This window comes from Pezoporus wallicus, unplaced genomic scaffold (genome assembly GCF_028554395.1).
Source record: "Pezoporus wallicus isolate ANWC-B61680 ecotype Strahan unplaced genomic scaffold, APGP_CSIRO_Pwel_v1 contig_2144, whole genome shotgun sequence".
In the NCBI taxonomy this organism is placed as follows: domain Eukaryota; kingdom Metazoa; phylum Chordata; class Aves; order Psittaciformes; family Psittacidae; genus Pezoporus; species Pezoporus wallicus.
The window spans coordinates 132,533-147,615 of record NW_026640952.1 but is presented as its reverse complement, the minus strand read 5'-3'; the positions used below and the strand labels follow the sequence as shown (position 1 = coordinate 147,615).

Genomic DNA, 15,083 nt, shown 5'->3' with positions numbered 1-15,083 from the left:
AAGTATCTCTGCGTACACTCACTTCACACTGACCACCATGGGATGAGACCATTCATGTATATCCTGCAACTGGGAGCACGTCCCCATGGGGCACTGATGGGGCAGGCACATTGGAAATGTGTTTGTGGCACTTTCTGATCTCATTATTGGCAGTTTCAGAAAAGGACCTTTGAGCCAATGAGCCTGAGCTCTTAGGGGTGATCAGACTGCTGGAGGAGGTCTAAACAGGCCATATGGGCTGCTGAAATGGGCTCTGAAGCTGTTGGCCCTGCCCTGTCCTCCCCTGCCAGCACCATGTTCTCCTACAAAATCAAAAATAGGACATAGGAAGCACCAACACAAGGTGGGAGATTCAAGACCTCAATCCAATGTACTAGTAATACTCATCACTGTATATCACTGTACTGTTAATTACAAACATTAACTAATACATCCTCACAACACCCCTGCAAGGTAGGGAAGTAGTATTATCCCCGGTGTAAAGACAGGGAAACTGAGGCACAGAGAGGCTAAGTGACTTGCCCAAGATGACACAGCAAGGCATTGGCAGATCCACAATAAGAATGGAGATGCCCCTTGTTCCCCACCCCATGCTAACCCCCCTAGGCAGGGGGGTCTGGACACAGGGAACTCAAGAGGTCCCTTCAAAAAGCAATGCCGGGACTTGTTGCCCATTAATAATTTTTATTTGCCTTTAATGAATTATTTCACAGTTTTTCCCTCACACTGTACACCACACTCTCACAGTCTGTTCACTGTTCTGTGGTAGCCCACAGCCTTCTCCTCCGGCACTGGGACAGCTCTGCAGGGGTTTTGTAGGGTGCTCTGTGCTTTCATTAAGAGGATGTTTAGAAAGAGTTTTCACTGGCATTAGACTGGGAGCATGTGAGCTCTCACTGGAGGCAGATAACACACACTGGAGAAGCAGGCACAGGGAACTGATGGTAAAAAGGCATTTGCCATCCCCTATGAAATGACCGGTGACTCTCTTGGTTTCGCAGCTCTTCCAAGCTCCAGTGATCACTCAGAGCAGGAACTGTTTGTCTCCAACTTGCCTGGTCAGGAAGTTGTTGTTCTGGGGGTTGCTTCCTTAATAGGTAATAGGCAGTCAGCTCAGGACCACAAAGGTCCCCAGCATGGCCTACTCCAGGTGTGTGACACTGTCTTGGAACAAGGCTGGCTGTAGCGGTTGTGCTCTCCTGCCACGGGGAAGGGGTATTACCATGGTTGGCAAGCAGCCGTATCCAGTGTCTAAGTCTTTTGTTTTCCAAACTGGGATTCAATGAAGGTCAAGGGCAAGTGGGTGGATGAGGAGATGAGGATGAGGCAGAGCAGACAGGAAAATCCACCAAATGAGCTTCTGGGAAGGAAATGTTCCACCTTGGGCACTTCAGCTGATGCGGCTTCATTTTCACAAGGCTTCTTTCTCTCTCTGGGAACATCTGCTGAGCTTCATCTCTGTCAGCTGAATATATCGTATGACATTGGTATCTGCAGGGAAAGAGCACACACATACACATACACATACACATACAGTGGTTACAAGTCCCTGTGGAAGACAGACACACTGTACCTTCATCCTTTGTGCATCACCTGGGGAGCAACATGGCTTCAGCACTGCCTGCAGAACAGCATTGATTGGAAGGGGCTCTGAACCAAACCCTGCAGCTTTGGTTTTGGAGAACCTGGTCTGATTTGTGCTTCCCATCCCTGTTGCTCACAATTTTGCCTCAGCTAGTTTTTACTTTCTCTCTGATCACTGTTGGTCAGCACAGTTGAACTCGCACACTCAAAACTATCCAAGTCATCCTTGCCTATTCTTGTGGAACAGTATCTCTGTTGGCTTCCCTTCCCTCAGTGCCTGCATGCAAGCATTTTGTGTAGTTACACTCTGCTTTTTCACCCTCCTATTCCTTTTACAGCCTATTTCACTCTTCTCACATTTTTCTATGATGAGTTGAATTTGAAAGATCATCCTTCACAATCTCTTTGTACCCTTGCTTTCCTTAAATTTCATATTTGGAAGTCCTTCCACCATGACACTCTTATCTGCATTTTTGCCCTATGCTATATGCTGCTAACTGCCTTGTCTGTTCTACCTAATGAAGTTCCTAGGAGCAGAGAACCCTTTCATCCCTTTAGAGACCTGTGCAAGTGGTAAGCTGAGCCCTCTTTTTCCTTCCAGTGTTTCAACACATCAACACAACACACAGAACATGTGAGTTTTATTTTACCTCCTGGCCTCATCAATGAGGGAACCTGTTCACCCTGTGGCACAGGGGGATCTAAACAAGTATTCGTCTCCAGACAGCCCCCTTGAATCCGCAGTTGTGGTCAATCCTTTCTCAAATCATGTTGGCTTACTACCATGAGAGTGACTTCCCATGCACACAGCACCCACATAATGATAAATCCATGTGGTATCAGAAGCAAGCAAGCAAAAAAGTAGCTACTTTCACTTTATGTATTGATTTTAAAATAGATCTTTTGTCACAGCTTTACTCAGACAAACAGCCAGGACCAGCTTAGTCCATTATTAGATCTTCAGAAACCAATTTGAAGTACACTGCAGACCACAGTCAGAGGGCAAGCTTGTCTCCTCATCCAAACCACACCACCTAGGGAAACGAGAGGTGCTTGAGCTTTCAAAGAGATGGACAAATTACTGGTAACATGTCCAGCACTAGCAAGTGTGGCTACTGCACCCACCAAAGCAATCGTGGGTGCAAAGTTTCCTTTAAACATGAGTTTCCTTTAAACGTGAGTTGTGCCTTCAGCCAAAGACGAACCTGTGGGAGATGGATGGGTCTCCCCTCACACAGAGCAATCCATAAATGTGCCATGGTGTAGCAGGGGGCTGTGGCAATGCTGCTAAGACCTCCCTGCTGCATCTTCTGCAAGTTAACTGCCTCATCCTGGTCAGTCCCAAGGGTGTGACTCAGTGATTAAGTTACTGGCCCCATGAGGGGCATTCTTACTGAGCCAAGAAGTTCTACTGTTGCTTGTGCCAGACAAGCTGCAGCAGTATCCTGGGCTGTTCATGCAGTAGCATTTCATACAAGCCCAGCAAATTCTAAAGCAGCTTTGTAAAGAACAGAACTGGTTTTAGCTGTGCATCCTCCCTAAGTGAAGACATTTGGCTGAAGGGGTAGCCCTGAATTTTAGGCCTAAAATAAAATCAGTGCACGTGGCAGGCAAGTGGCTGACTCCCAGCAGTGTAAAGGCAGTACTGGCAGTGGGGGTCTTGCTATGCTGCCTGAGCCTCCATGCAGCCTCTCTGCTCTGTGCCCTTCTAGGTTTTGATGGCTCTGGGTACGCATCCCTGCTGCTGAAGTTCACACGTTGAACGTCTGCCTGGTACAGGTGATAAGTGATAACTGCGCAAGCATCACAGGAAACCACACCTGCCTGGGCCTGCAGACAACGCCTGGCTGGGGTGGAGGTGGGTTCAGTGCATAATTGGGGAATGAAAGGTTGCTAACTCCCTTTGGCTTGCAGGTAAGGGAGCTAGCTGCTGATGGCACAGCTTCACTCACTTGGGAGATTCCCACACGCCTGGGAAGCCAGGAGCAAAGGAAGGTGTAGCCTGATAGAGTGTGGGAGATGCTCCCATTGTGAGCTAATTATAAATCTCCCAAGCAGGTTTTGGCTTGTTTTGCTTCCTTTTTGAGGGCCACTATTTCACCAATGAGAGCAGTACTCTGTTAACAGAAGTGGAGCCCTGTCTTTGTCAAGTCTTTTCCATGAAATAGTATTGCATCATACTAGCTCTGCCTGCAGAAGTATTTCAAAGCTACATGTAAGTGTTAATGAAGACTCATCTCTCAGTGAGGAAGAAGTGATCCCTTCTGCTAATGTGGAAATAACAGGTAAGGACAACTCAGATGACACGTCAGATGCATACAAAGAGATGCTGGCAAAGCTGCAACGGGAACATGTCTCCTGGCTCTTAAGACTGTGCCTGTTCTTGTGCAGAGTGGCCTCTTGCCATTTTAAAGGTCATTTCTGCTTCTTCCTGTGGCCTCAGAGTCCAGTTGCTTATCTGTGCTGCACACACCGTGGCCTGGATTTTGTTCCCAGGACTTCTGATTCACAGGGGTTCAGGAAGGCAGCTCCTGAGGTCGGCTCTGAGCCCGCTCTATGCAGCATGGGAAACCTGGCTTGTATGTGCAGTCCATGTGATGTCTGAACACCAGCTTTCAGCACCGGGTCAGCAGCAGAGACTAACTGGGTGCTCGATGCTACCAGACCAGCTGATGTTCCAGTCAATCTCAGTCTCAATCTCAGTCAGTACCTACTGACCAACAAAATGTGGCCCCACCAGTGGAAAAGAGCTGAATGAGGCTTGAAGGTAAGGAGTACGTTTGGCTATCTATGCTGCACCAGCCTCTGAACAGAGAGTTCATGGAGGGCTGCATGTACATTTTGCACAACTTAACAGTGGTTTCCCTCTCCCTTAGATTAAGGAGGGTTATACAATTATCTTGTGTTATTCCCATTAGTTTTTGTGATTTTTGTTTGGAGATAGCGTAAGAAATCAGCCCAAACCCAACCTTTACCCAGACAGTAAATAGCCATAAGGGATTTGCTATGGCAACACCCCTTTAGAACAGTAAAACTCTTTGCTAGCTAATTCCTCTTTACCACTTAAAATCTCCCCTACCAAAGAGAATAACTGCCAGTGATTTGTGCCAAAATCATTCCTTATCAGAAAAAAAAAAAAAAACACATAGAACATGACTGTAATAATAACCAAGTGATTTCACCAGTGAGCCTAGTGAAACCTCAGATAAAGGAAAACAATTGCATTTTGCAGATGGAGACGCTGAAACTGGAGATGCTGGCTTACTCCAGATACAAAATAATTCTTGATAGTGTTACCTGATTCCTACTGCTGTGTTTTAACAGCCACATCCTTTCTTACCATACGTATTCATTTCTTTCCCCCTGAATACCCTTCAAATTTTCCATAATAATAAATAAATGGGTTTTACTGGTCTAACAATAACAGTGAAGAGTCTCTGATGCAGAGCTGAAGGCCAGAACTGTTTTCTGTATACATTAAGGGACTTTGGGGATACTTTCTGGTATGTTTTTGTAGCAAGCTGTGGTATTTGAAGCTGTTGCTGTTGAATAAATTAGTATTTATTTCAAGAAGCAATGTGGAATACCAAATAAACAGTATCACGTGGTGTGTGGGGTGGGGGAGCACAGAAATATATATTTTAAAAATGGATGCAAAATAGTTCAGCTAAAAGGACTTTTTCACATCTGAGCCTAGTCAGAACCTCAAGGTTAGGACAACTTCTATTTTCCACTGACTATTTTTCTCCTGCATAGGCTTCTCCATTTCCTGGTTCTGGCAAGGGCTGAAAGCAGAAGGGTGCACTGTAAACTAAAATAGGTTAAACTGAGCTTTTGAGCACATTTGCTGAGGGAGTGTGGGGTGTACAGCTGTGCTGTCAGACTGCCTGGAGCCCATGGCCAAGCGCAGCAGATGGGACCAAGCACCCTTGTGGAAGAGGAAGGAGATCCCAGAACACACCTAAGTGCACCCTCCGCGCTGCTGCTCCAGGGCACAGGCACCACAGGAGCCCTGCAAGGCCAATGCCTGTAGCATTGTTGAGCACACTCAGCTCTGACAGCCTTCCCTGTCTACTCTAGCGCAATGAACATAAACTGCACTGTGCTCTGCCAGGACTCAGGCTCACTCCTTTTTCACACACAGTTCTCACTTTTCTCTCTCAGGTTTAGGTGGAAAAGCTGCACTCTGGGGCTTCCGTTTTCCTTCCTTATGATCCTTTAATTTTTATCTGAGTATTACAAAATTCCTTTCTTTCAACAGAAATGGTTTAAACCATAGTGTGGTTTTATCCCGTTAGCATAAAGCTAAGTTGTTTGAATGTATAATTCCTTTGCTGTCCCAAAATGAATTGCTGGGTTTTGACACATAGATGACAGATACTTGAACAGGCAAGCGGCTGATTTCACAGCAAAAGTTGAAGTGTCCTGATAGATGCTTTGTGAGTAAATGTCTGTCTGATCAAATACTAGCCCTTTATTGACATGGTGGAAGGGATGGCTATTGAGAATTAAAAATATTCTCCTAGCTTTGCTAAGGAGAAAAGCATTTTCTTGGAGTTAGAAAATGTAATGGTCAGGATACACTCTTCCCCATCCAGCTTTCTTCTTCAAAAATAAACAGCGGAGGGAAAGAGAGGCAGGATCAGCTCCACACAGGCAGCATTCCAGCAATACTGTCATCTTCCAGGTTGTGCTGCAGCCTCAGCAATGGTTAACCTTTGGGCACTGAAACCTTGCTGCACTACATGAGAGTGCTTGAAGGGGTGTAGAGCTAAGGATACAGTGAGTCATGCTCATCCCTGTGGAAATCAATGCAATTGAGTCAGGGACACACTAAGGCTGGTGAAAAGAAATGCAAAAGCACTGAAAGCAAAGCCACATCCCCGCTCCCCCGATACCTGTTGGCTGGCGGGATCTCGCCTCTTTCAGGTAGTAGAGGGCCTTGTTGAAGTCACCCAGGTGGTAAAATGCCACTCCTGATCGATAGAGCGCCTTGAAGTTCTCTCCTTCTTTCTGAAGCACTTTGAGGCAGTACTCCTTGACTCGCTCATAGTTCACCAGCTCGGCCTGGAGGAGGCAGGCTGCAGGGGATGGGGATGATGGGCAGACAGGCAGACAAATGGGAGAACATTAGTGCTGTATTTCTTCCTGCTCCTGCAATTTGCACGGGGGAAGAGAGCAGCTTAGGTGAGGGAAATGACTCAGCTCTGTGATTCAGAAAGGGTGCAGTCATAGGGATTGTTTGCCAAATCCAATTGTTTGCAATTTAAATACCAATGCTTCTATTTTTGGCACTGCAAAGTGAAGAGATTGTGTTTGTTCTGGGGTGGGGGAGGATGTAAACTTCCCTCCATAGAGCAGGAATACTGTATGGTCTCGTAGCAGTGACTGGCTACAGTTGTAGTAAAATCACCTCTTGGACTGAGGGCTGGAGCTCAGGAAAGCACAAAAAGGCAGTCAAACGGATATCTGACAAGGGAAATGGGGGCTAAACTGGATTGAATTTTGTATTTGGCTTAATCCAAGACTGTTAGATTTAGATTTACAAATAATATATAAATGCCTTTTATCTAGGGGGTCCTGTGTGGAGTTTTGCTATAGGAAATGATAAGGGGCTCTGCTCAGCTGGAATGTGCTGCTGGCGAACTAGAGACACCTGGAGCTGTAGGAACAAATGTGTTACACTGTGTGCTTTCTGCAAAGTATTGCAACACAAGTTCATCCCAAGAGGTTAGTTCTGCAGATTTTTTAAAGGAAAAGGTAAGCACCGTAAAGAAGCTGAGGACTCTGTGTGCTGCAGGATAATTGTTGCATAAATGTCAAGGAGCTGAATAAAATTCACATAGTGAGTTTCCCACAACTAGGAGCAAAAGAAAGATGAAAAGGGGAGATCCTTGAGGCAAGCTTTACAGCCCTGTTCATGGCTTTGTGTAGCACTTACCCGTGGGCTACACTTCGTTGGGTGTACTGAGCATTGAGAATTGTTTAGGGAATACTGACAAGAACAGGACACGGTGCAGTCACATCTCTGGGGAAATGGACTTGCCTATGAGCCCACCTGACGCAGCAATCCAAGGCAACTTTGGGAATGACACAACCCGGGGAAGGCAGGCAGGATGCCGCTGCAAGGATCAGTTCAGAGGCTGGCAGTGACAAGTGCCAGCACATGGAGAGAAATTTCCCATGGCAGGTGGTGTTACTCAGCATGTCTCTGGCAAGAAGGAGACTCACTGCTCCTGGAAATCCAAGTTGTCACAGTTCAGGTCTCACCAGTGAAGACAGACTTCATTTTTTGCATGGTAACTGCAGCCTGCAGCTGAGAGGATAGGATGCTGGGTCAGAGATATGACCATTCTTGATCCCCTTCACCTGCACCCCTAAAGTAAGCTCTGTACCCTCTCTGTACCTCACTTCACGTTTCATGAGCAGGAGGTTGGCCAGATGATATTCAGAGATTCCTTCCAACCTAAATTAGTCTGAGTATATGAATCAGTTAACACGGACAGAATGCATTCCTAATCCAAGTACACATTTAAAGCTTAAATAGCTAACTGGGAACAATCATAAACAGGCTTTTATCAGTAGAGAACTGATGGTACAGATGTATTGAGCAAGGACTGCAAAACTATCCCCACTGCAGGTATGTTTGTCTGAGTGACACAGTAATTACCAAAAACAGCTTTGTCCCATTTGCTTTAATGATGGACTCTCAATATATTTTTAACAGCTCCTGCCATTAGAGTGCATAGGTATTTCAAAGGCATCTGATTGCTTGCTTATTTGATTGCCGGTTGAAACACACAGATGTTTCTAAGCTTAGCAGCATTTCCTTATCCAGAATTTGTCCCTTCCTATTTGTCAAACATTGATTTTTCTCAGTTTCTAATGGAGCTTGAAATGACTCTGCCTTGTTTTCCTTTATTTTTCAAAGCTATTAAAAAGATGTGCTGGCTCCACAGCCCTGGAAACGGGATTGCTTTGTTTATCTGCTGACCAGTAGCATGTACAGCAGTGGCAGTAGCTTTCTGCATGCTGCCAATCTGATTCAGCCTTTCACGTTCTGTGAAACTGCTTTTCAGAGAAACTGAGGGGGGGTGGATTTCAGTCTCTCTGTTCATTTATCACTTTGTGTTTCCAGTCACAGTCATAGAAAGGATTCTGTGAAAAATGACAGGCAGCCTATTCATGTGTATTAACTCAGTAATTCCATACTGGACTTGCTTCATGGATTGGTTTAAAAGAAAATTTTCCCACACCCTGTTAACTTGTAAACCCAAATGGGCTCCCAGATACCCAGCTGGGTTCTCTATGTGACTCACAGTAAAGATTCTGCAGGGCATCCCCACTAGCCATGCACACAGCAGAGACAAGTCAGTACCACATGGCTAGAAGGAGAGACGTGTGTTTATCTGAACAAAGCGAGCAGATGGATGTGCATGAAACAGTTCTGCTGGAAGAGTTGGCCATTTGGAGAGCCAGCGCTGAAAGAGGCTGCTGGAAAATGAACCTGGAGGGAGTATCTCTCTTATAAATATTTAGATGTGCGTGCTTTCATTCTTGGTGGACTGAAATGATCTTAATGGACTGTGATTCAATGCAAATATTGAGGCTGTTAGTAACGCAGCTTTCAGAAACGGAAGAGACATGGAACCCTTGTACTTCCTACTTAAGTCAGGGGAGAGTTGTTTTGAAAACATGTTGTTTTCCTAAACAGACATGTGCATCTCTGTCTGGGAGTGTTTGTTTACCATACCGGCACTTCATCTCCCTCCTCAGCTCATAATATCCTTTTGAGGAACAAAAGAGTGAATCCTTCTGAGGAACAGAGCTCAGTCAAAGAGACTGAATCCAGGAGGTTCCTCACACTTTCTTGAAATTGAATGGGCTTGATCCCATACAGCACCATTTGTAGAAGCTCTCTGGTGATTAGAAGGGTATCCTTTACTTGTAGATGTAAACCTACAGTTACCTGTTCTCTATCATTGTGATACAGCATCTGGTGGCTATTATCTCTGCAGCTCAAAATGTAGGGTTGTCCTGCTTCTCTGCACAGTGAGATGGTTCTCATCATACTTGGTCGTCATTCTCAATTTGGCAACTGATTTATTGTGTCAGCTTAAGTGATAGGTAACTCCTAATTTTTAAAAATATGTATGTCACATGGTGATGAAGAGTCCCTATCTGATGTAAATAAGCCATAGGAAGTTTGGCTGGTTTTCTTCGTAAGAGAAGTCTTAAGCCTGAAATCTAATTTGTGGACTCAATCTATGCCAGTCAGTTCCATGAGATGCAGCAATTTGAGTGATGCAGTACAGATCTGGTACCAGTAGATAATTGTACTGTTAGAGCTAATTTGTGTGGCCCTGCTCAGCACAAGGTTAAGTAAACCTGATGCCAACCTCATGAGGTTTAACCATGCCAAGTGCAAGGTCCTACACCTGGGTTGGAGCAATCCCAGGCACAGCTACAGGTTGGGCAGAGAAGAGATTCAAAGCAGCCCTGCAGAGAAGGACTTGGGGGTGTTGGTTGATGAGAAAATGAACATGAGCTGGCTTCAGTGTGCGCTTGCAGCTTAAAAAGCCAACCGTATCCTGGGCTGCATCAAAAGGAGCGTGACCAGAAGGTCGAAGGAGGTGATCCTGCCCCCCTACTCTGCTCTTGTGAGACCTCACCTGGAGTATTGTGTGCAGTTCTGGTGTCCTCAACATAAAAAGGACATGGAACTGTTGGAACAAGTCCAGAGAAGGGCCACGAGGATGATCAGGGGACTGGAGCACCTCCTGTATGAAGACAGGCTGAGAAAGTTGGGGCTGTTCAGCCTGGAGAAGAGAAGGCTGCGTGGAGACCTCATAGCAGCCTTCCAGTATCTGAAGGGTGGCTATAAGGATGATGGGGAGGGACTCTTCATTAGGGACTGTAGTGATAGGACAAGGGGTAACAGGTTAAAACTTAAACAGGGGAAGTTGAGGTTGGATATAAGGAGGAAATTCTTTCCTGTTAGGGTGGTGAGGCACTGGAATAGGTTGCCCAGGGAGGTTGTGAATGCTCTATCCCTGGCAGTGCTCAAGGCCAGGTTGGAAGAGGCCTTGGGTGATATGATTTAGCGTAAGGTGTCCCTGCCCATGGCAGAGGGGTTGGAACTAGATGATCTTAAGGTCCTTTCCAACCCTAACAATTCTATGATTCTATGATTCTAAAACAAAGATTAGAGCACCTGTAGACTCAAAATATGTCATACCTTTAACCTTTACTAGTAGCTATAGTTAGTGATAGGTGGGAAGATGTAACTAAATCCTGGCATTTCAGGGATCTGGATTCTGTCTTATTGCACCTAGAATTATTTTTCAATTCCAGAGTATCTTTCAGGTAGGTATCTAGGTTTGACAAGCATTAGGGAGAAAAGATCCATGACAGCCCTCTTCTCCCAAAGCCTAATTACTTGTTTAAGAAATGTCACTACATTTCTATACTGATCGTTTTTGTTTGTTCAGCTGCAATTAGTAGCCACTGGTGCATTACTAGCCACACCTCTGCTACCGTGAACAGCTTGTGTTTCCTTGTTGCACTGGTACTCTGAGACTCAGATCAAGTCACTCTTTCACCCTTTCTTTAATAGCCTGCATCAAGAAGTGCCTGCAGTCTCTCATTGAAAACCCCATATTTTTCAGCTTTTCTCATTTTTATAGCTGTTCTCTGAGCCCTCAAAATGAAGTTGAGCTGGAAGTGCTGTCAGCATCTTACCAGAGAAACCTCTTTTGTGTGAATACCTCTGTGCGTTATGCAAATAGCTCAGTTTGGCCTGAACTTTTGGCTTCTAATTTTGTCTGAGCTAAGAACTAAGTCTGGAAGTAAGATGTAAGGGTTTTAACATGGAGATTTTGAACAACTATGTGAAGAGCCCTGCCTACATGGCAATTTTCATCAAAGGATAAATCTGCATGCCAGAACAATCCTCCACACGTAGTTTATACCAGTGGCTAAACTCCCCCTGTAGGCAAGGCTCAAGACCTACCCATGTACAGAACACTTGGGAGGGTGAGCCAAATTACCAAACAATATGCTAACATATCCCTACCCTGTGGCATGTTCCTTGGGCATAGCACACTGTGTTAGTCATAACAGGAATTCCATTTGCTGTTGTTTTGGGAGATGAAGATGTCCTTGCTCTACAGGAATATCTTGGGTTGCACATTCATGGTCCATGAACTCCTGGCTTGTTTGCAGTCACTCAGGTAAGCTTGTAGCACTGCATGTTTTTAAGATTGCCTTGGTCCGTCTGATGTAGGAAACAGTCAGTTGCTTGTAATTTTACTGGTCTTGTAAGTTTTTGGACTAAAATATTCCATGTGCCATGACTGCTTTAATGTCTGCTTGTCAGCCAAGACTGACCGGGTATTTTTGAAAAACAGCCCAGGGAAACATACCTTATTTTTCCCTTGTTAAAGATCTCTGGTGACTGTCTCTTCGGATTTGCCTCATGCCCTCTCATCCTTTGGCTTTGCAAACTGAAATCTGGCAGATATAATTTGTGTCAAGCAGGTGCCTTCTGTTATCCCTAGGGTAATCTATAGCTGGCCAACTAATAACCTTCTGAAAATAAAACCAGTATAGGACTGCAGATAGTTCACTGTAGAGATGCTCTAGAATTTGGTACCCATATCCTTTGAATACTCAGTCCACCCTGGGTACAATCTGAGTCAGGAAAAAGCAGAGATTTGGAAATTGAGAGTGCAAAAATTTCTCTTACTGGCTCACTGGTCCCAGGAAGAAAGAAGAGCAGAAAGTGGAAACCAAGCTGAGAGAGTTTGTCTCGGTTATGACAGAAAGACAGGGAGACATGCTTGCAAGGGGAGGAGACTGGAGCTGAGAGCCATGGGGGGACAGAGGCACAGAACTGTTGGTGTGGTCAAAGGGGTGTATGAGTGGGAAGTTGAGATCTTTTGTGGAGGCAAAGTCTGAGAGGAGAAGGGGAGTTCAGAGTTTGGATCAAGGTGCTAAGGACATAGGCACAGTGCAGCCAGCTCTGGGGACCAAGAGGAGCATTTACAGCAGTGAAATCCAAGCAGAGCAAACTAATCTCCCTATGTGGCAAAAGCTCCACTAGCAGATCACTTAACCACCATCACGTCCCTACTCTGAATCATCTTTTTCTCTGCTGACTATACATATCAAGGGATACTAACCTGCAATGCTGAAAGCTAGCCCTTGAAATATTCCCTGGAGACTGGAACAGGTATCTTATCCAAGAGCTAATAGCAAGTCATCTGTTTGAACCACTCTTCATATACCCATACGGAAGGGTCTGAATCCAAATGACCTTGGCTTTCCTTTTGTTAAGAACAGCCTGGAGAAGAGAAGCTTCTTGGAGACCTCATAGCAGTCCTCCAGTATCTGAAGGGGGCCTACAAGGATGCCAGAGAGGGATTCTTCATCAGGGACTGTAGCAATAGGTTGAGGGGTAATGGGTTCAAACTTGAACAGGGGAAGCTCAGGTTAGATATAACAAAGAAGTTCTTTACTGTGAGGGTGGTGAGGCATTGGAATGGGTTACCTAAAGAGGGGTGAATGCTCCATCCTTATCAGTGCTCAATGCCAGGTTGGACAGAGCCTTAGGTGATATGGTGTAGCATGAAGCATCCCTGCCCACGGCAGGGGACTGGAACTAGATGATCTTAAGGTCCTTTCCAATCCAAACCATTCTCTGGTTCCAACCCTTAGACTGAAAAACAACCACAGCCTGTATTGATTTGTTTAGTTGCAAAGCAGAGAGAATTATCTAAACCCATTACTGCTTAAATCTGAAGTGAATATTCCCTCTTTACTGTATCTATTCTTGTCTCTACTGCTGGAGCTTAGCCTATGTGGATTATTACTCCTTAGTGATTGCTAGGTACTCCAACCACTACAAACTCAATGTGTATTTCACAAACTGACAATGTCATTCCCAGAAATAACCACAATTAAACTCTGCAAAATACTTTGCTTTCTGATATGATCTTGCCCTAAGTATAGCAGCCATTACCTTGCTTAAAATATGTTTAAATTGCAGGAAGATGGTGCATGTTCTTGCTCTGGTTCTACTTTGGAAAACATGATTGATGCTTTGATATAACTGCTTCAGGCCTTTATTCAGACATTTGATTAAGACCTTTATATATCTTTGAACAGACTTTATTCTCATGTCTTTAAGACTTGAAATAATAGGGCAGACTAGGAGAGTTTCATGCTTCCAGTACTTCAGAAGGCTTGGCATCGCTTATAGTGATGCTCTTCTTCAGAAAAGTGAAAACGTGATAGTGACAAGTTCTGGTTTGATGTAAGTGTTTGGGAAGAAAAATCATTGGAATATAACAACAACAACAACAAAAAAAAAAGAAAACGGGGGAAAAAAGGAAAAAATATTTGTCTTTGAATAGACAGCAATCTTTTAACCATGTTATAAATGGATGTATCATTAATCTTTGCATGCTGCAGTCTGTGTAAATGGTGTTTACAAAGAGCAGATAGAGCTTGCAGTGCCCACTTGAAGAATCAAAAGGGATGCCATTACCACGTGAGACTGAAAATTTCACCACTGTTTTAGTAATCTAAATTATAATTAATTTTTCAAATAAATCAGGCAGAATGTGCTTCATAATATGATGCTGAAAATGTAAAGGTTTATCTTAGTTTAAAAGTAAATTTGGACTTGAACTACTGTGATTTTAATGTACAGCATAAAAAGATCTGGACTACTGGAATGTGTATCCAAATTTCTCTGAAGTTAAAGTTCTTGATCCTGAGTGTGCAGACTGCACAGGTTATATGTGGATGGTACAGCCCAATCTTTAATTTACACTTTAACCTGTGTTAAAATTTTTAATCCAGATTGGCACTAAAAGGAGCCATATAACATGCAGGAGTGTAAGAAGCCCACACAAAGGGAACAGAGCAGAGGTGGTAAAGCATCCATATCTGCACTGAACTCCATGTGTGCTGTGCCTTTCTAGAATGCAACCCAGCATTCCTCAAAAGAGGATATTTAAAGCTTTTTTATTTTTTCCAGAGAAATGCTGCATGCAGTTTCACTACTAGGCTGAGACACTAATTAGGACCTGCAGTTTCCAAACAATCTCTTCCATGAAATATTTCTCTTCTCTCTCTATAGTCCAAGCTTGCAAACAAAGAGGATTTTCTGGCTTCTCACCAATATAAAGCTAATTATAGACAGCTTGATAATGTCTGGCAATAATCTGATCAGCTGACTCCTAGTTCCCGGACAACCTTAATGGGATGAAAAGGGAATATCAGAATGTCAGTACAGCTTTACAGCTAGTGGCTCTCATTTATTCCTCTCCAGATACCAAAAATGCCTAAACATGCCCGTATGTTTCTGCTTGCAGGGAAACGTGTGGAAAATTAAAATCCAAACTGTACGACAGGTTGTCTCTCTCCATAGGGAGGGATTAATGCTAAATGAGGTGTGGATCCACAAATGTTTGGAGAGCCCAAAGAAAGCC

General features: G+C 44.3%; 1 protein-coding gene across 1 annotated transcript in view; it reads right to left on the bottom strand.

Moving 5' to 3' along the window:
• Nucleotides 1–664: 664 nt before the first annotated feature.
• Nucleotides 665–15,083, bottom strand: part of TTC9 (tetratricopeptide repeat domain 9) — a 29,634-nt gene continuing 15,215 nt past the window's right edge. Inside the window, exons 2-3 of the mRNA XM_057421360.1 lie at nt 6,483–6,665; nt 665–1,491 (exon numbers count right to left, since the gene is read on the bottom strand). Coding sequence (XP_057277343.1) covers nt 1,412–1,491; nt 6,483–6,665 — 263 coding nt within the window. The 3' untranslated portion in view covers nt 665–1,411. The remainder of the gene's footprint in view (nt 1,492–6,482; nt 6,666–15,083) is intronic.